Source organism: Canis aureus, chromosome 11 (assembly GCF_053574225.1).
Source record: "Canis aureus isolate CA01 chromosome 11, VMU_Caureus_v.1.0, whole genome shotgun sequence".
Lineage (NCBI taxonomy): Eukaryota > Metazoa > Chordata > Mammalia > Carnivora > Canidae > Canis > Canis aureus.
Window position 1 is genome coordinate 68,766,433 of NC_135621.1, and position 20,576 is coordinate 68,787,008.

A 20,576-nucleotide genomic window follows, 5' to 3' on the forward strand; every position below is an offset into this window, starting at 1 on the left:
CTGGAAGTCGGTGGCTTCCCCCGAGAGCCGGGGTGGCCCGCAGGTGGCGGGTCGGGAGGCCCCCTTGGCAGGAACCAAGCTGCCCAGCCCCAGCCTCGTCTTCCTTTTGAACTTTTGTGCCAAAACACGAGGTATCAGTTCCCATTTGTACCTCGCGACTTGCGCGAGGCAGTGTGTGCTTCCATGGGCTGAAACGTCATTTTTCTGTCTTACCACGCACGGCGCTGTGAAGGGCATGCTGCATTTTTGTGTTTTATCGTGTCACAGCGCCAGAGTATTTTCTAGAGGACACAACATAAACGTTAGAACAGAGAGCAATGGAAGAATGGGATCCACGATATTCAGGGGTTTGTAAACAGGTGACTTTTCAATGAGCAAAATTTGAATCTGGAAGAAATCTTAGAAATTGCCTGGATTTGTAGGGTAATCCAATTCAATGGACTATTAATTTAACATCACTTTAGTGACTTACATAGTAATTGTTTCCTAATTTAAAAAAAAAAAAACTATTTCAGGGAGTTTTGCCCTTACTAAACTTGATGCTCTCTTTCTATGACAAGAAAAATTATGTTCTATTTGAAGCATCCCTATGTCAAAGCGCTTCGATGATGGATTACTTACATTTCCATGGCCTACTTTATAGTCTTAGATTGATCACTTGTGGAAATAGTTGCTGTCTTAAATGCATCTTCTCACAAGTTGACATCAATGACTGTATGTGGGGTTTGAATACCCAGGCAGGGACGGCACGTCTGCCCACGGCCACCACCATATCGAACTCCCCAGTTACACTTAACTCGTCTCAGCTGTACCCCTCTGAATAATTACCATGGCAACGAAGCTACTAAAGAGATTGGCCATTTCCCCTCATTCCCTTTGACCTTTCCCACTGTCCTTTGGAAGAAGTTCCTCAGACCTGACTACTTTTGAGCCTAGGCCTTGTTCTTTCTCTTTGTCATGGAAAAAAAAGAAAAAAATAATAATAAAAACAGTACCAAATAAACTATTAATCATTTATATTGCTCTTTTGGTTTTGTTTATATCCAAAGGCATTCTATTTGCATAAAGCATGTCAAGGTAGCATCAGTCAAAATTTGATTCACTATGTTTGCAGGTGATGGCTTGGACAACAGTGTAGCTTCCCCCAGCACAGGTGACGATGATGATCCAGATAAGGACAAAAAGCGTCACAAAAAGCGTGGCATCTTTCCCAAAGTAGCCACAAATATCATGAGGGCGTGGCTGTTCCAGCATCTAACAGTAAGTGGATTCTAAATGACATATGTAAACTAAATATGGACGATGAACCCGTTGTGATAGAAAAAAAAAAAAAAAAGATGGGGGAACATGATCCCTCTGCACTTGGAATATTTCATAAATCACTGTGTCCCCCTAGTTTTTACAGAAGTGTTAGCCCTTATTTCCTAGATACTTACCCCAAACGAGGAGTGTTATTTGAAGTTCACTATTGCAATTTTGTTAACTGTAAGTTATAAGGTGTAGGAGTTGTGATTTTAAGTATGTATGTTAATGATGTTGCTTTTCTCAGTGTGACTCTTGGGTCCCTAGAACCAAGTCCTACTAAGAAGAAAGTAAGATAGACCCCGGAGAGAAGGACTTCCTTTCTCCTAACGCTGTAGCGGACCTTCCTAGCGCACGGTCCCAAAAAGCTTAAATCTTGTTGCAATGGCAAGATGCTCACATAAATTGCTCTGAAGTGGTTTGCATGCACTGGTTGCCATTACGAGACATTCATCCGAGCCCGAGCTGCACAGTGAAAGTTGTCCCTGTGCTTAGAACTGTAAAGGGAAACAGCAATATAGAGTCAACTCTTCCTGTGTAGTCCCTTGTGACTTTTCAAGCAGAGTAACAGTTTATATTGTCTGTGTGAGTATTGCTGTTTTCACTGCAGGAATTCTCCTGGAGATGTGAGAAACTGGAGATTTGGGGCTTTATGCCACCAAGGGATTTGTTTTGTTTGGTTATTGTTCTGAATGAATTTCATGTTCAAAATATTTATAATCATAATATTTTGGTGGATATTTTTGTAAGTGCATACCGACTTAATGACATCCGAGGAAGAAGACGGAATGAAAATTTATGGATAAAATAATATTTTAAAAATCAGCAACGTTGTCGCCACGGGGGACTTCTCACTATATTAGGGACAGAGGTTGAGTTTAAAATAGGTCATCGCCTAGCCCCCGCCTGGTAGCCTCAAGTGAGCGAATGCTAAAAGTCTTGGCTTTTTGAGAAACGTCAGAAGCAAACTCTTTATGTTACTTTTTTTTTTTTTTTAAGCATAGTTTGCTTTCCTTAACGTCATTTATGTTTAAATATCAAGGTTAATTCTGCTTTGTCACCCATGTGGCCAGGTCAGTTGACCCTCCCCACCTTTGCCCACCTTCAGAGCGCTGGCCTTTAGCTTGCACTGTGTCAGGGAGACAGGAGGGGCTGTCAAAGGCCACCACGCTGGTTCTGCTCCTCTGGATGGAGGCTCTGCCTCCAGGAACACTCGAGGGTGTAAATTAATCCAGACTTTCCGGCAAGGATAACTAAAAAAAAATATAAAAAATAAATAAGTAAAATACTTTCCTCCCTCTGCCCCAGTCACCATGATTCCAAACAGCAACTAGACTACCCTGACCATTTGGGAAGCAGCTTTGGAGGTTGGCCTAGGGCTGGTAGTTAGTTGGAGCTTTAGATCGTGTGGCTGATTTTAGCAGCATATGCGGTTTACCCCAAACCCCACCCGGGTGCCGTTACTTACCTGATGTCTGTTACCTGTACGCGGATAGTCCGAGATGTGCCTGGTGCAAGTTTGCCCCTGAGGGTTATGGACCACGACTGAGGGGGATGGGAAGGGCCAGGGTCTGGAGGGCACGGAGGGCACGGCAGGAGGAAAACGTAGCGGGAGATAGGCAGAGACAGTTGGTGAACGGTGCTGATGCAGCCATGCTGATGTTTCGTCACTGGGGCCAACCAGCCAACCAGATCTGGAGCCTGGGGGCGGAAGGGGACAAAATCAGGTGGCCCCTGAGGTTACGACCAAAATCTCTTGCCTGTACTAACGGAAAAAAAAAAAAAAAAAAAAAAAAAAGAATGGATTTCATCAGCCTCCATCTCAATCTGCAAAGGAGCTTGAGGCTGAGATGCCCCTGAATAAAATATAATCAAATATTAGTTCAGACAGAATCAGGAGAGAGAGAAGCAAGTTCTTTTATTCATCCACCAGGTTTCCTGGTTTTCTAGGTCATACCCTTGGGAAGAACCTTGTAGAGAGAGCTATATTATCTTCTTAAAACAAAACGAAACAACACAAAAAAACTTCTGTAGCCACCAGCAAGATCTTACCTGCATTGCGATGCTTTTTGTGGTCCATCTGTTATTCGGGCAATTCGATTGGAAATTATTCATAAACTGCCTGATTTCTTGAGGTCTGGCTAACGTCTTTCAGTTTTGGGGTCTGTGCTGGCCTTTGCCCCTGCCCTGGAAGGGGAAACCCATTTGTCCACACCTCCCTGGCTTTCTGTGCATGTTTGCAGAAATCGCCTAGTGGCCTGCATCGGACATGCCCACCCGCTTCCCCACTCCGCTGCCATGTGCTCGTACAAAAATATCGGTAACGGTAACCACCTCTAAAAAAACCGAATATCTCACAGTATCATCTAAAAAGCAAAGGAGATACATTTAAATTTCCTCCCTCTTTCCTTCCCCCAATGAAAACGATGCCCTACCCTCTTCTCTAATTGCAAGACCAGCTAGACGTCCAGTTGTCAGTTGTCTTGTTACACCTCTTGAAGGAATGCACAAACCGCTTAGGTAATCGTTCATAGTCAGGAGCCGGTCATAATGAATTCTATGGGAAAGGCCTCTAGAGTTTAAGGAGAGTTTTGTTATTTGTTCAAATATGATTAAGTAGTGATATCTCCGCACTAATCTTTTAGCAACTTTATGTCAAGTTCTGAGGGTTCTGGGGGAATTGCATGATTCATTTGGAAGATGCTACAAATTTTAAATGATCACATTCTTGCTTATGTGATTAATGTAACTTAATCTGGAGAAATCCTGTCTGAAATCTTGCAGGATACGAAAGAGCATTCGAAACTCTGACTAATTAACGTAATAGCAATAACAATTTATTAGCAAGCTGTAAAAACTAATCTTTTAACTGCCAAAAAGCGTATTATAAAACCTCACATACCTTTTTTTTTTTTTTGAAAGCAAATTCCTACTTTCTTTTATTTTTTCAAATAAATGGGTCAATCTTTACATTGGGTTTATTCAGTTAAAAACAGCAACAACAACAAAAACCTGTCTTTGAAAGGGCTTTCAAGCATTTGTGTGTCAGGGGAGTAGAATGGGCCCTGAAAACAAAACAAAACAAAACACACACACACACAAAAAAAAAAAACCTTCCTGGATTTGCACCCCAGCTGCATAAGAAAAATGTGCTGTTTCTGTAGCTGTCCACAGGTAGATTTAATCGGTAGCACATTTTACTACTCCAAGGAGAGAACTAAACCTTCATTCTGTGACTCACAGTGAGCTAAACTGGAAATACTTGTATACGATGAAAATAATAAAAGAAAAAGGAAACAGATTTTAAACTTTGGTGATTTTGGGGTAAAAGGAAATTTCAGTGATGTAAATCTCCACCTCAGTCTTAGTTGAGCATTTGCCAGTTTTGATAACTAGGAGCAGGTCTCTTAAAAGAAACTCTTCCCTGGAATCGCAAAGGATGACAGACATTATTTAGATAATAAGAGAGAATTCGAAAGAAAACAAAAGCATTTATTAATAGAAATGCTTGCATTTGCCTGAAGACAAATTATTGCAAACAATTAAGAAATACTTAATATCTGAGTATGAGTCACTGTATAGTCAGTCAGTTCGGGGGCATATGCTCCATGAAGGTTTCTTTTTCCTTCTTAAAGGTGTTATTCCAACTATAACTACAACCTACTATGTCATAGTGTTTAAACTGGATGTGTTTTACATATTGCCAGTTATTTTGCTATATGGTGTTACAGCGATATGTGCCTAAGGGCCTAGCGAAAATGAGAAAAAGGGAGAAATACAACGTTTCAGGTAAAAAAAAAAAAAAAATCAAGGGTTTTCTGTTTTGTTTCTTTCCCCCCTACCCTATTGGATTTATACCCTCTTGCATATTGCGGATTTAAATATAATCTAAATAGAAAAGCGGTTAATATGGTTCTTATTTAAAATATGCAGTGACATGTTTTCCGGCATGGAGCTGCTGTGTGTCCCAGGAATCTTGAAAGTTAGGAAGAATGCAGGCTGTTCAAATACACACCTGCGGGGTCAGGTGAAGAAACCATGCGAGGGGCGACGCATCTGGTATTTGACCAGTAAGGGGAGGTGACCCTCAAGGTGAATTGGTTTTTCATTCACATTCTCTTGTTGGATTCCTTTCACTGATCTTTCGGATCTCATTGGATGCTTAATAGAGACACTTTGTTTCTGTGTCTGGATACACATTTTTTTGACTCTTTGGTTTTGTTTTGTTTGTTTCTTATTTGTGAACTTGTAGCCTTGAAAAATCCTTGTTTGTCTGTGGCGAAATTTATGGCTCAATTTCTGATTTATAAGACCTTCCTCTCAATGTGGATAAAGCCAAAGTGAGGGGTTGTAGAATCTTCCAGGTTGAGAATGGCGTTTCCATAGAAACACTATTAGATGAAAAGTGCCCTGCGGGTCCGCCACTCTAAGGATGGAGTAAATGGAATTGAATTGGGAATTGAATGCTCTAGAAGAGACAGATGTTGTTTCATTGGTTTTGCTTTTGGTAACAAGATCTGTTGGCGACATCTTAGTGTCATATCTCTGCTTGCAGTTTTGGAAGAATTGTTCTCTCAACATTAGGAATTATTATTACACTGAAAAAGTCCTTCTCATTGGTATCCAGACAACCGTTCTGTTGGTTAAGGTGAGTGAAAGGTCAAAAGGCAGACAGAAGGACCTGTAGGTGGGCATGTAGGTAGGTAACAGATGGGATTTGGTCCCCTCCTTCCGTCCTCTGTTTTTCTGTCCCTCACCTCTAAAATTTGATGGTTTCAACAGCAAATATTTCCATTGTGCCTAACCAGCTGGTATGAGTCGGCTAAAATCAGTCCTAAGAAGATAGTGGGGTCAGGAAGGCAGTGTTCTTGAACTCTTGCCCAGAATGGGAAGGAGTATTTGAGAAGGACAGTCCTTCCTTCAGACTAGTCCTAACATATCTTCATGTGCGCGTGCCTGACCCCAGGAAGGTGGTTTGTGGAGACAGCAACTTTGAGTCCTTCTTCGCTGCGTGTTATCCGCAGATACATGATTAAATTGAGATTCTTGAAAACCAGGATGTAGGGGTAACAAGAATTTTTCCCTTCCAGATGTCCATGTGCCTTATCAAAAATGAGCTCTCGTAAACCTATGAGAATATCTTTGTAGCTACTACTTTTTCTCCTGCATGTAGTTGCCATTCACCTTCACGGGCTTTCATGATGATGATGGGTCAGAGCAAGGCTGTGCCAAAACTAGCGCAAGTTTGAGTGACAGATCCCTCTACTTTAATTTTAAAAGTTCTCTGCTAGTTTGGAGATAGCATATTTCCACTGTGATTACATTGGACCCTGACGATTTTTTCACCCAATTGGGAATCCTCCCTCTTAGGAGGCAAATGGAATAGATTGTTTAATTACTTGGAGGTACTGTTGGAATGCCCTAATTCTTCTGTGATGTATGCCATATAAACTCCGTTTTAATAATGAAGCGGGTGGTTTCTAGATTCTGGGGCAACTGCCTTTTTTTTTTTTTTTCTCTCTCTCTCTCTCTCTTTCTTAGCTGGTTATTGAAATCCTAATGGGATGGGTGATGAATTTTCTTAGGTCAGGTAAACTGAAAAGGCTACAGCTGGAATTCTTCACCCAGAAGAATCGGAGTTAATACTAATGATCATTGTGAATTAGAAGATCAAAGGCAAAGCATCAGCCGGTTCTCCAAGTCGTTGCCCCAGAGGCCATTAGTGACCTGGAGAGCTCTCTCGCAGCCTTCCACACACCTCCTTCCCCTCGTCCCAGCCTTTCCTCCCCATCATGGTTGTGCACCTCTGACCTGGGGTAATTACAGTCGGTTGATGAGGGGACATGGGGGAAAAAAAAAAACAATCAAAAGTAAAACAAAAGTCCAACTTTAAATAATTGCCCATTTACCCAGGTACCTAGGACTCATAAGCCAATGAGCTCTGACTGGGGAATGTGACAGAGATTTTTGTGCTCAAATGATTTGCTCATGTCTCTGAGGATTGGTGCCATATACAAGGGGCTTGTGTAGAGTCTGGCTGGCAATTTATAATTTAGATTATGCTAAAATTTTCCTTTGTTTCCAAGGATAGGTTGAAAATACACAGTAGTTCGGTTCTCTGATATGCTCTGAATCGGCCTAATTAAATAAAAGATGAGGTTCAAAACAAAAGTGCCCATATAAGCACAATTTATTAAGTTGATGGTTGCTGATGCACATAACTGCTTGAACACTAGCCAGCCATTTATACTTCAAAGCATACATCAATATCATGTCTTCTTCTGATTCCTCCGATATATTTTGGAAGATAAAGTATCAAGTTCGGTCAGTGAGTATGCAACTGCTCCTCCTCAGTTAATCATTCAGATTAAAACTGGAGCATTGCTTATATGTGTGTGTGAGTGTGTCTCTCAGACTGACTCAGCCCAACCCTTAGGAGTCTCCCATAATGCAAGCTTGACTTTTTACCTTCTCAGTGTTTAAGATTCCTAGGGAAGGTACTTTGCTTTAAAATATGAAGGTTTGATGGAGAGAAGATCGGTTGGTTTTGTTTTAGAAAGGATTCTAGTGTTTGGGTTGGGTTTGGTTGGTTGGCTGTTTGTCCAGGAGAGGTAAATCGATTTGTCATGGAATTTAGGATACTTTATCTGATCTGACTGGAAACATCCCAATCACATCTCAGTCTTCCTTATGGAAACGTGTAGATACATAAATACGTCCCTACATACGTGGACATTATTCTGTAGGACCGATCTCTCTGAACCCCTGTTCCCTGGACCAATCCTAGTGGGGAAAACGGACCCATTTTACTTCTTTTTATCTCCTAAATATTTATGTTCAGGGCTCTAATTTTTCTGATTTTGACTGTTGTGAGTGTATGCCAGGAGATAACCAATAGTGGAGAGCACCTTGCAGTCGATGGTCTGTTGCTCAGGTCACTAAACCCTGCTGGTCACGGTCCAAGTTCACCTGTAATAACAGAATGCCACGAGGTAGCAAAAATTATTGTAGTAAGGCTCCAAGCAGAGATAGTGACTGTGCAGATTCCCATCCAAATGGCTGAGACGGACAAGGCTGTTTCAATCTTGCTTGTCCCTCAGTTGGCAGAGTCCTGAGCCCGGGAAGGCTGGCTCACCTCGATGGACTTGTTGCTCCTCCTAGTGTGTCAAGAGTAGGAGAGAGCCCTCGGGGATGCAGATAGGCACCCATTTCTTGATAGGCCCGTGGAAAGCCTCCAAGAACAAAGAAGTACCTGAGAGAGTTATGACAGGCAATTTTCTAACATCTTAAGAACCTTTAGCCCTGGTTTTTTTCTTGCGGTTGCATAATGCCTTCACTCAGCAAGTTACAGCCCAGTGAGTGTGGGTCCTGATGCAAGACCTGTGGCTTTGTCTTTGAACACTATAAAGAAGAGATAGGCCCCAAATAACTTGAAGTTATAAACGTGAACATCCCAACTTAGTCGATATGAGATACAAATTACCTGATTTTATAATGTATTATTCAAACTCTTCTGACCTAGAGACCTTTGGTTTGGTGGAAATGACTCCTTGTCCTCCTGGTATTATCTCTTCAGGCAAAATGGGACTATATATATATGAATGCAACCTGTCATGTGTCTTTGCTCTTCAGTTCTTAATATTCTGCAGTTTTCATCTGTTCCCACATTAATTTTGGCATCCCTGTAGAGCCCATGCTCTCTCCCATGACACGAGTGACCTTTGAGAGTTCAGTGTCCTAGGAAGTTCTCGGGATACCAGGGGGCCAGGAGGCAGAGTCAGCGAACAGGAACACCCATCCTAAGAAAGATCAATGAGTAGAGGTAACTTCTATTGCAGGTGATAGAAGTTTAGGGCTAATTCCTATTATGTAAAGAGAAGCCAGTTTCCAAACATCTTGGGGGAGAAGCTAAAAAAAAAAACAAAAAAAAAACTTGATTTCACATTACATGACATTACTTTTATCATTTGCTTAAAAAAAAAAAAGATCTCTTAACGGCTTGGCTATTTTGACACTGGATCTTTCTGTCCTGTTAACAGCTGAAGAAAAAAATTGATCCAAAGGTTAAATGAAATCACAACGTGTGTCTTGGCGGTGCCTTGTAGTTTAATATTTCCACGTGCTCTGGATTCTTAAGACAAGCCTATGAGGTAGCAGGATGAGCAAAACGAAGTTTCGAGAAGTGAAGTGAATGATTTTTTTTCTCAAGGGTGAAAGCTAGGAACTGGCTGAGCTGGAAGCAGATTCTCCTGACTTGAATTTCCCAGTGCTTTCCACCACGTTGCCTCTCAAATACAGAGCAAATCAAATCGCATTGTGGAAGTTCAAAGGTATAATCATAATCTCATTCCATGAACTAGCTAATTAGTATTTTTTTTTAAATAAAAATAAGAGCCAGAGGGTTTGGCATAAAACTTCATCATGCAACCTGATGGTTACTGGAAACGAAGGATCAAGGATGATCCTTTCTCCCCTAGATCTTTTTTTTCTGGATGTCTCTGCCCATTAAAAAAAGGCATAGCTAGAGCTATTGATATTTTGTGCAACTGGAATAATTTATGCATTGTTAGAATTTCAGATTTTAAACATTAGCTGCTCCTCCTTCCTTATGGAAATATGTAAATCTCTCGCCCTGTCTACTACTAACAATGTCTGATAGCAGTTTGGGGGTGAGGGCTCTTTCCTCATGCAAATCCTAAGTGAACCTTCTCACACAGAATTTAGCTCCTTGCAGACTTTTTTTTTTTTTTTTTTTTTTTTTTGCCCGTCACGTGTCCAGGACGCCAAAGAGCTATGTCTTTAATTTGCTTTATGGAGACCGAGGAACCTGCTGCTGCCGTCTCGATTACTCTTGAAACTACCATCCAACTGTCGTTTCTCAGCAAAGAAGGCTGCTAAAGCCTGGAGAATTAGGCCGCTGCTCTGGGCCCTGACACTGCGGTCTGATCATTTTAAAGCTAGTAATAACCAGAATCCTAAAATTCTTATGAATAAAATGTAATTTTAGTAATGTTTCCATAAACAGTGGTAATGGTGGCATTTTAGTAGGCAGTGACATTAGTCACATCGAAATTGCACCACATTGGCTTTTAAATTACTCCACCTGTCTGTGTGAATAGAATTTTCAGTGTAAAAGCAGAGAGACAGCTGCTGCTAATGTCTTCTTCTCCCTGTGCAGATAATGCTGGCAAATCGACATGCATAAAGGACTGGTTTGTGATGTAAAACGGTACCTGACCCTGCCGGCTCCTGAGCCACAAAGAAATACCTTTAATTACCGGTGGCCGTGTTTCGTTGTGGATGTACCAGTGTCAGCTTCCAGGGACGTGACCTCAGGTCCACCCCCTTCCCCCCCCCCACCCCGTGGGCACGTCACCCACCGTATACTCTTTCTTCCACCCACATCCGTAGTGAGATGGGTGAGCGTTTACCTTGATGTGTTTCAGAAACGTGTAAGGCATTAATACTTAAAAGGGAAACGTCTAATACTGTGTGAACTTGATTGATGATCCTGCCGTGTGAGAACTTTCAAAGATTAGTGGAATCTGGTTCCTTCTTCCTAGGCAGGGTGGAGCTCTGTAGGATGCTGTGGATGCTCTCAGAGGGCTTAGCATCATTCATCTGGCGCAGATATGTGTTCTTGCGTGTGGATCACGGCCGGGCAGAAAGGGCAAAGAGTAGAGGGGCCAGAGAATATCATTTATTTTATTTTATTTTATTTTATTTTATTTTATTTTATTTTATTTTATTTTATTTTTATTTTATTATTTTATTTTATTATTTTATTTATTTATTTATTTATTTTATTTTATTTTATTATTTTATTTTATTTTATTTTATTTTATTTGTTGGACCACGTGCCCATGCTTCCCGTTGACATGTGATGAAGCTGTCTCTCTCGAAGCAGCCTTTTTGTTTTTGGCCTCCTGGTTCTGGTCGACCGCAGCAGCTGCCTCAAAGTAAGAATGGGCCGGCCAACGGGATCCTCCTGTGGAGGCTCCTGTCGCCAGCAATGCATTTGGTGAAATGGCAGGTAGGAGATACACTCGTCTGGCTCACTCGTAGGCATTCTTTTTGACTTCTTTCACACAACTGGTGTTTTCGTGTTTAATTTAACAAGGAATGAGTAGTAAATGAAAGCTGCTGCCTGAAATCCCACTGTGAGCGTGTTTTGCACTTGGCTCCCCAGTGACAAGGCAATTTGTGAAATTATGTGATGGAGTAATTAGATGAAGCCAGGGCTCCTGATTGTTGCCATGCATATGTGGCGAGGGTTTGCTGGGAAGAGGGAGGGGGAGAAAGAAATAGATTATTACCCTGGCAAGTTGGCTCAAAGCTTCTTCATTTATTTGTAAACAGAATATTTAGTGACCGCATAGGAAGTAGCTGTAATCACCAGCTCATAAAGAAACCACAGCAGAGCTTTTGAATTTTTGCAGAGTGCTCATGTAAAATTTAAGCTGGGAGGCAGAGTCCCTGTTAATGTAATTAGGATCTAATTTACCACCCTTTGCACACAGATGTAATAATGTCTAGATATTTATTCTATCTTTAAGCACGTTACATATACCTCAGTGCAGCAGTTACTGAACAGAAACAGGTGTGAGCACTTTCCTAATTCGTTTTTACACTGTAAACACGTAGCAATTTAAGGGAAATATTTACCAAAAACGAGGGGAAGGAATGTCTGCAAATGAGGCAGTAATGGACAGTTGCCCTTTATGTACTGATGGATTTCTCAATGGTTAAGTAAATTAAAGCAAATGCTAGAAAAATCAATAGGCCAGCATAGTCTCGGTTTTGCCTCATAGACTTCAGGACAGAATGACAGATGTGGTGTCTATGACCCATTTAAGTATTAATGCTTGAAAAACTGCTTCTGCATGCGAGGTTATAGGCTTAGAAACATTCTGCTGTATTAAATTACAGACAATAATATTTTTAAGTATATGTGGAATTTATATGTTTCGGTGAGGCTGTCCTTATGTGTCGCATTTATACTGGAAGATTAGTTGCCTAGTTGTTGCAGTCGCGCCATAAATCAGTTTGGGACGTTCCCACGCGGAAACATCTTCATAAGGCTGTAGTTGGAAGGTGAGGATGATGTGTCTCGAGCTTGCCTGTATGGGGAAGCGAAGATGCTCGGTAACACTCCGGGTGGAAAGCAAATTGGATTTAATTAAGAGGTAGATGCTCACAGCCTTTGGAAGAACCCGTAAGATACCATTCCAGTGGGGCCTATGATTCAGTCGTTCTCCAGGGCCATGGGTGCCATAGCTTGCATTTGAACTGACACGGCTAGTTGACCGTCGCCGGGTGTGGAATTTTCGGGCTGTTCTAATGTTCTGAGGAGTGGACGTTAACCTCTGAGAGACAAGGCCGGCCTTTGCGTAGGTAGCACCACACAGGGTCCATTTTCCCCTCCGGTGTTGTTCCCGTTACCACCCTCAAGAGAAACGGTGTAGACGTGGGCACCTGCTGGTTGGTTGACCGCCGGTGGCAGGAAGATGACGAGAAGAGAAATGAGGCGCCGTGTACTGGAGTCCTGGCTTTCGGGAGCAAGGCTGGTTTTCGTAACCAGAATAGACGGGAGGGTTGAAGTCATCATCCTGGTAAGTTGGGGAGAAGGTGCCATTCGTCTGCCGGGAAGGGGTTGGGCTGGCGTGGACGTGACCTCCCTGCCTTACGCTGAGTGAGCCCAGACGGTGACTTGCTTCCTTCTCTGCCCGGGACACCGCGCACACCGTCCGGCCTGCCTCTCTGGGTTTTGGACATCAGTGTGTGCGGGTGCTAGGTAGGGTGACGACAGGTAGGGTGACGACAGGTAAGGTGACAATAGGTAGGGTGATGAATGCAGTCATTGGCGCTCTTGCTGGGTTGATACGGGGAGAAGTAGAATGATGAGTTAGATTCTTAGTTGAAGATGTCTTCTCCGTTTTAATTTTCATGCAATCTAGCGTCAATATTGTCCACGCTCCCTTGAGTCTGGGTCAGGGGATTTAGCAGTGGACACACCTGGAGGTTTAACGGACGTGTACATAGTAATTTTTTGAAAGTGGAAGTCTACCATCTGAAAAACCAGAAAGTAGAACTCTACAGAATTAAATTTTGTCTTGCTTCTTTTAAAGCAGTACTTCTTCTTTTTTTTTTTTTTTTTTTAAAGCAGTACTTCTTATCTCGTGTGCACTCAGATGATATGGGGAGCGGTCTTTCAAGGCAGATTCTGGTTCAGTGGGATGGGGCCTGAGATTTCTGCATTTCCAATAAGCTCCCAGCAGATACCGATGCTTCTGGGGCACAGACCGCGCGTAGCTCAGCAAGGATCTAAGGAACAGAAACGAGAGGATGGACTTTAAATGGAGAGATGCTGATTCTTTTTCTCCATCTTTGATTTTTATACTTTGATTCCCTCCCCCCCCCACCCGCTTTGATGTTGAAACTTAACCCGTTATTTTATCATGTAAGTTGGAACCGAAGTGTTTCTGTTTTTCCTCTGCAAACCTGCAGTTCTTTCTCGGTGTACGAGAACTCTCTTTTGACTACCGAGGAGTTTTTATAAGGCGGGCTTTGTGTTTTAGAGCAGCTTTAGGTTCACGGCCAAACTGAGGAACAGGTATGCAGATTTCCCCTGTATCTCCACCCGCCCCCCCGCCCCGGCCACCACCCCACGTGCATAGCCTCCCCACTCTCAGTGCCCCCCGCCGGACACGTGATGCGCCTGTGGTTGACACACTATTACCACCCAGAGTCCAAAGGCAGGGTTCGCTTTTGGTGTTGCATTTTCTACGGGCTTCGGATAAACGCACGTCGTGTGTCCATCATTATAGGATCACGCAGGCCGCTTTCGCCGCCCTAGATGAACAGCAGAGGGTCTTCGTCGAGCCTCTCTCGAATGCCCGGAAAGCTTCTGATCGACCAAGGACTCTGCCAACATCCGGACTTTGTCTTTTGGGCTCGTTGATAGTGCGCTTGTGTGTCCCGGAGGGTGGAGAGGTAGCTCGGAGCGTGGAGCGGTACCGAACCTTGTGCTTCCCCTCCCTCTGGCCTTGGGGTCCTGGCGACGATGCGCCCTGATGGGTGTCATCACGGGCCAGGGGTGCACGCGGCCGTCGTGTCCGCTCCCCGGCTCCCTATTCTGGTCCCCCCCACCCCAACGGCCTTACTGAGCGAGCAACTGCGGAAACCATACGTACGTTTGAGGGAGCGATGCTTTTGTTTCTAGCAGTACCCGCCAACTTTATGTCTGCCCCAGGAAAGCCTTTCGTATTTCCACTACCTCGTGTACGTCGTCTGCCGTGGGCACTTGTCAAATCGCACAGCATCCCGGAAGATGGATTCGTTTGGGGGAAAGAAAAAAAAAAAAATCAGCCTCTGGAAAGTATGTCCTCTCCAGTTGGGCTAAGATCTAAGGAATTATTATAAGGACCACATACCTATTAATCATCGCTTAGCAGGTAAACTCTGTCACTCGTTAGAGTTCACATGCTGGATGTAGTTTCTTGAAATTAGGTCATTTATTTTGGTCTAAGTCATCGAGGATCAAAGGTCATAAGGAATCCAAAAGCCATTAGTCAGGGTTCTTTTCTGGACTCCTTAGATGTCATTGTGCGAGTCACCCATGGCAGCCCGGGCCTGGCCTGCTGTCAGGGAGCTGGCAGGGTGCCTACTTTATTTCCAGTTTGCATAGATAAAAAGCCAGAGCAAGCTACTCTCAGAATCACTATAAAAATAAGCTTACATAAAATCTCCATTTGAAATACAGTATGTGTGTGCCCCTGCATGCTCTCTCTTATGGAAGCCATGGGACCTAGAAATCAAAATTAGGAAGAGAGGCATACATTTGATGGCTCTGTGGCTTATTCTTTGTTTTGGCGAAGGCATTTATAATTCATTGCGAATTTAGCGAAGACCGGATTCTCACAAAGAATTGTGACGGCGACCCAAGTGTTTTTAATGCGCCAACGTAAAATAAAAACGGAAGCGCTGTTTCAGCCGTTGTCGAAAACACACGTCGCCAAGCCCCTCTTGATGACATCGAGGCGCGTCTGGCAGTCATGAGTTTACGCGTGTCAGGAGCGGTGGGAAGGAGATGTAGTCAAGTCAATTCATTTCCCCTCCCCGTTGAGCCCTGTGGGTCTCGGGCCCACACCTCGAAGTGAAAACATTATCAATTACCCAGGCGACAGGCGCCCAGGACCTAGTCCCCGAAAGCGTTCACGCCGGACCCGAGACCACGAGCGCTCAGCAGCATTCATCACCTCGGTGTTGGAGAGAGCCATTGAGTAAATGGTGGGGTGAATTTCTAGGGGGGGACTAGAAAGGCCAGATACACATGCATGAAATAGTGTAGAGTCGACGTTTTAGAAATCAAGTGATGAAAGCAAGTATCCCGTTTGATTGTAAACGGTTGTTAAGTACAAAGTAGTTAGTCTGCACGTGATCGTCCGTTAGTGATCGCGCCGCTGCAATATATCGATTACAGGTGGAACATTTTACACGAGAAAGCGGGATAGAGGGGAGATGTTAGCGTACCTTAGAGACCAGAAGGTTCAGGGCCCTACATCGAGCCTGCTGGGCTCTCTGCTTCCACACCCCCACCCCACACCTCCGTGTGCGACTGCTTTTGCTCTTGACATGGTCTTGCGTTCACAGTTGGCCAGATCCAGGGAGAGCTGAGGTCGAGGTCTGCGTGACCTCACCAGAGACGCTCCTGGGCACGGGGACAGAGCTCCTGGGCACGGGGTGCCACGCGGGGCCTCTGTCCTGGCACGGCAGCGACAGCGAGCGTGGGGCGGGGATGCACGTCGGGCTGGCGGGGTGGTGGCCGTGGGGCCTCCCGTCGGGTGCCTTCGGGTGTCCGGAGGGTGTGCAGACTCCTGGCGGGGCCTTCCGTGCTGGGAAGACGGGCTCGTTATTTTTCCACACCAGAAACGGAGGCCAAACTGCAGGCCACAGCTCCCTGAGCTCCGGGTGCCAATATACCCCGGGCCGTTGAGGTTTCTTTTATTTTCCAAGTAGGTTCAAAAGCTCTCTGCACACCGAGCGCGGCCCCGGGCTCTCTAAGCTCCCTGAGACGGGCTCAGAGGGAGGTGGTGGTTGCAGTTTGTAGAAAGAACCAGAATGAGAATGTGAGACGGCTGCCAGAGCTCAGGGAAGAAGGCTGGGGTTGTGGGACTGCAAAGAAATGGGGTGGGGTGGGAGGTACTTTGGATTTTTGGAGGGAAACGCTGGTAGCTGACATGTGCCGTCCCCTGTGAGCGCCAGCGATGTGCCCGGGCGGGTCCTAGCAGCTGCCCACCTGCAGCGCAGTGTGTGCACAGAAATCACGAGTAAAACCGAAATGACCAAAAGTCAATGTGCCCGTCATCTTCGTGCACCAGCTGTCCCAAATGATGTCAGTGAGTAAACGACCCCTCCTTGCTGGTGCACACGGCTCCCGCCCCACCTTCCCCTTGGTAGGCCACCACTCGGCACCCTCATGCTTGGCACCCATTGAATTCCCACAGTGAGCCCCCAAAGGTGGTCCTGCTGGTCTCCTTATCCTACTGATAAGAAAACCAAGGTTCAGGGAGGTGACAACTGTTGCCCGAGGTAGCGCGATGAGAAGCGGGGCTTGGACTTGAATCAAGCGGGTCTGACCGTGGAGCACTCGCGAGTGGACATTTGATAACGAAGAGCATCAGAGGTGACTTCCCTGTTCACGTGGGGCACGTAGGGAGCAGGCACCTCCGCTGTCTAGTTGATGATAGAAAGGAAGTCAGAAGGAGGAACTGGTTTTAGGGGAAAGGTGAGAAGTTCAGTGTGGGATACCCTGTGGCCTTGGCGCCGGTGGGACAGCCACATGAGTCATTGGCCGATGGCTGGAAATGAGATTACTGGGTCTTTGTGAGCGCACACGTCTTTGGTGTTGCCGCCACTGAAGCCGAAGATGTGTTTGGAGTCATGGATCCAGGGAGTGCTAAAGGAGAGAAGGAGGTCAAGGGTGGAATTTGGTCAGTGCCTCGTCTGAAAGGCCATCTGGAGGGGAAAAGCTAGAGGAAGAGACAGGAGCACGCAGAGAGGTCTTCTGTCGAATGTGGAGGTGGGCTGAGCCCATGTCTGAGGGGCCTTCCAGCTCTAACACTTGAATAGTCTCAGAGAAGGGAGGAAGCCACAATGATAAGGATCCAAAGAGTCCATCCCCCAAGCAAGTCCTTGGTGGCCCTCAGACTGGCTCCCCTCCCGGTCATCCTCATCTCAATTGATAGCATGGCCGTGGACCCAGAAACTCCAACCAGGAACCTAAGAGTCATCCTTGAAATTTCGGTCTTCTTTTCCCATCACGGAGAGTTGCTCACTCCCTGAGTCCCACCAATTCTCCCTTCTAAATATTCCCCCATTCTCTTATCCCTGTCTTGTCCCGTTGTCACCGCCTTGCCGTCTCCTGCTTACCTGTTTCCCTAATCAGCCTCCCTGCCAGGCGGCCTTTCTTACGAATAATCTCCTTTTGGCACCACAGTGATTTTTCTAAAATAACACTTGGCCAAGTCTCCCTCTACGTAAAATCCTGTGGTATTTCCTTCTCGGCCTTAGGATGCAACACCCTGGGCATACTGTTCAAGGACCCTTTGAGGTCTGACTCTGGCCCACTGAGCACCCAGGGTCCTCTCGTCCTTCCCACGCAGGCTTCTCACACCTTTGCTGCAGCCAAGCCTGAAGGCTTCCATCCCCCAGAGGTGCTAAATGGTCCTGGTCTCTGTGCACCTGCATGTGCTATTCCCTCACCCGGAATGCGTTTCCCCCCCCCCCCCGTGACCTTGTCCCCACTTCACATGCTTTCTTCTCCATCCTTCATGTTTTATTTCAACCATCCCTGCTTGGAGAAACCATTCCTGTCCCCTCCAGGAGAGAGAAAATGACCCCTGCTGCCAGACCCGCATAATACCTTGATGGTCATCTGATAGAGAGCACTTATCGTGGTGACTGTTTTATTTACGAGCAGCCTCCCTACCTGGAGGTCAGGATTGACCCTCTCATGTCTCTATCTTCAGAGACATATTGTAGGTGTCTGATAATATTTATTGACTAAATGAATGAGTGAGGTTTCAAAACAGAGGTGACCAAACCTGAGAATTTTTTGAAGTAGAAGGACTGGGAAGAGTCCTGGCGTGAGGCTTAGGACACCCTCAGTGACCTTCAAAAAGGCCATTCCAGCCCTTTGGAGGTGCAAGAAGTCCTATTACGAGGCAGGCGGGTGAGACCCCAGCAGAGGCAGCAAGGCGAGGTCCTTTCACATTTGCTTGAGGAACACACTAAAGGATACCATTTTGGCAGTTTGAGGAACTGGGAACAAGAAGGGAAGGCTTTTCTTTGCTTTTCCTACAATTTAGGGGGAGGGAGATGCGGCTGTGTCTGCAGCTAGCATCGAATGGGGCTGCCTCTCATGGAGTTGCTCTTTTGTTCCGTGCAGCTTGTAAATGCACAGCCTAGTTACCCACCTGGAGAACAGAGAAGGAACCTTTGAAGACAAAAGCAGAAAGGTGCCGACTGATGGCATGAGGACGGAGACCTGGGTGGCGGTGGAGGGGTGGAGTGGAGAGAGCGATGGGCTGGCATCTGAGGCAGGGCTCAGCGGCCAGTGCGCGCCAGGCCAGGGGAAGGAGGGCGTCTTAGCAGAGACCAGGAACCAGAGTCGGCAGCTGGATGTCCAGCAAGTAGGACTGGGGGCCGGAGAGGAGTGGAAGTCACTGGGGAAAAGTAACTCTTGGGGCTGGGGGGGAGACAAAGAAAGAAGGTACTAGAACTCTCGCGGTGCCATTGAGAACACATGCAGAAACAGCACCGGATGCCGCGTGGTGACGCGGAGGGGTGAGACTTTCAGCAGGCCCGTTTCATAAGCAACCTGTCCTTCACACATTAAGGCAAAATTGTGAACTCTTTGTGGTTTTTCCGCAAGAAACATGATTGCGTTGCCCCCCCCCTTAAAAATTGTCATCATGGGAGAAAATCCATGGCGCCCAGCCCGAGGGTCCAGGTGGGCCCGGCGGCTGCACGCAGGTGGGGAGCGCAGGACGGCGAAGGCCTCATCCCGGCTTGGAGGAGGTCATCGTGCATTCGCCGCACATTGTCATTCAGTGGCAGTTGTGTGAGTTTGCAGACTTGCTGATACGCTGGGAGCGGGCGCTCGGGGAAACCAGGCAGACGCGGCCGCCGCTGAGGGCAGACTTTGCTTCTTGCGGTGACGGACGAGAGGAAAGGGGGAACTGCCGGGTGGCCCCAACGCATCAGCGCACTGTTTAAACATATTTGAGCAACTGCAAAGGTTAAGCAGCAGGAAGGCCTCGGGTGCGCTTGGCGAGCCACGCGAGGCCGGGCCCGAGTGGGAAGGCGGCCGGCGCGGCTCCAGAAGAGCCCACCACTGTCACTTTGGTTTGTCGGTAAATGACACACACCTGGCTCGTGGGGCCATAAGAAGGCGCCGCGCACACAGTGACAGCTCCTCGTGGTACCTAAGGCCCAGCTGGCTCAGGGTGAGCGCCAGGCCCCGAGGTGGCCATTTGACGTTGTGCTGTTGGAGCCGCCGGCCGCTGGCACGCTAAGGGGCTGAAGGGGAGATGGAGAGAAAGAGGTGGAGAGAGACATGGCCCGCGTCGGTCTCCCCCCTGTGTTTCAGGAAAAGAACGAAGCTGAGCCTCCCGCCTGGTGCCGCCAGGCTATGTCGTGGCCGTGGCGGGAAGCCCGTGCCCAGCGGCTGGCCGGTTGCAGGCACCTCTCCCCTGACTTTGGGGTCAGCAGAGCGCCGTGCGCGCAGCTCCACGACGCATAAAGGCGAGGGTCGTTTCTAGGACAGATAATTGAACATTAATACTCGCTGACACTGTCGAAGGAATGATATGTCAACCTGACAGGGCCTGTGTGCTTACATCTGCTGATTGGCTGCAGACGAAGGCTCTGTGTGGCAGGATCAGACCCCAGGCCTGACTGCAGCAGGGCCAGGATGACGCGGCCATTAATCTCCAGCTGCCATCTTGGGCCAAGGTAGCGCCCGCGCCATCACACCACACCCTGTGCGGGGCTGGCAATGTCACCTGCCGTGTTTCAGAGCTTCAAGGTATGGCTCTCGGTCAAAAAACACCACTGCTGGCTCTTGGTTTGTGTCATCTCACCAGAATTTTTGGTGGGCAGATGTCTCCTTTCTTTGCCCCTCCCTCCCTCCCTCTCTCCCTCCCTGCTTGCTTCCTTCCTTCCTTCCTTCCCTCCTTCCTTCCTTCTGAAATTAGCTATACATCCTCAAT

General features: G+C 46.3%; 1 protein-coding gene and 2 long non-coding RNA genes across 11 annotated transcripts in view; 2 read left to right on the forward strand and 1 right to left on the reverse strand.

Moving 5' to 3' along the window:
• MEIS1 (Meis homeobox 1) overlaps nt 1-20,576 on the forward strand; it is a 165,081-nt gene that overhangs the window by 72,464 nt on the left and 72,041 nt on the right. For 8 of the 9 annotated variants that reach the window (XM_077915662.1, XM_077915669.1, XM_077915666.1 and 5 more), the window contains one exon: nt 1,115-1,260. The exons of the other annotated variant lie outside the window; for it this stretch is intronic. In XM_077915662.1, the coding sequence (XP_077771788.1) occupies nt 1,115-1,260 (146 nt within the window). The remainder of the gene's footprint in view (nt 1-1,114; nt 1,261-20,576) is intronic. 9 annotated transcript variants of the gene reach the window in all.
• LOC144324299 (uncharacterized) lies at nt 1,055-6,692 on the reverse strand. Its single transcript, XR_013389825.1, has 4 exons — nt 5,318-6,692; nt 2,771-3,003; nt 2,405-2,555; nt 1,055-1,799 (listed from the first exon to the last, which is right to left on the reverse strand). It is a non-coding gene; the product is annotated as an uncharacterized LOC144324299 (long non-coding RNA).
• Nucleotides 5,816-10,930, forward strand: LOC144324300 (uncharacterized). The gene is made up of 3 exons (XR_013389826.1): nt 5,816-5,950; nt 9,342-9,632; nt 10,481-10,930. It is a non-coding gene; the product is annotated as an uncharacterized LOC144324300 (long non-coding RNA).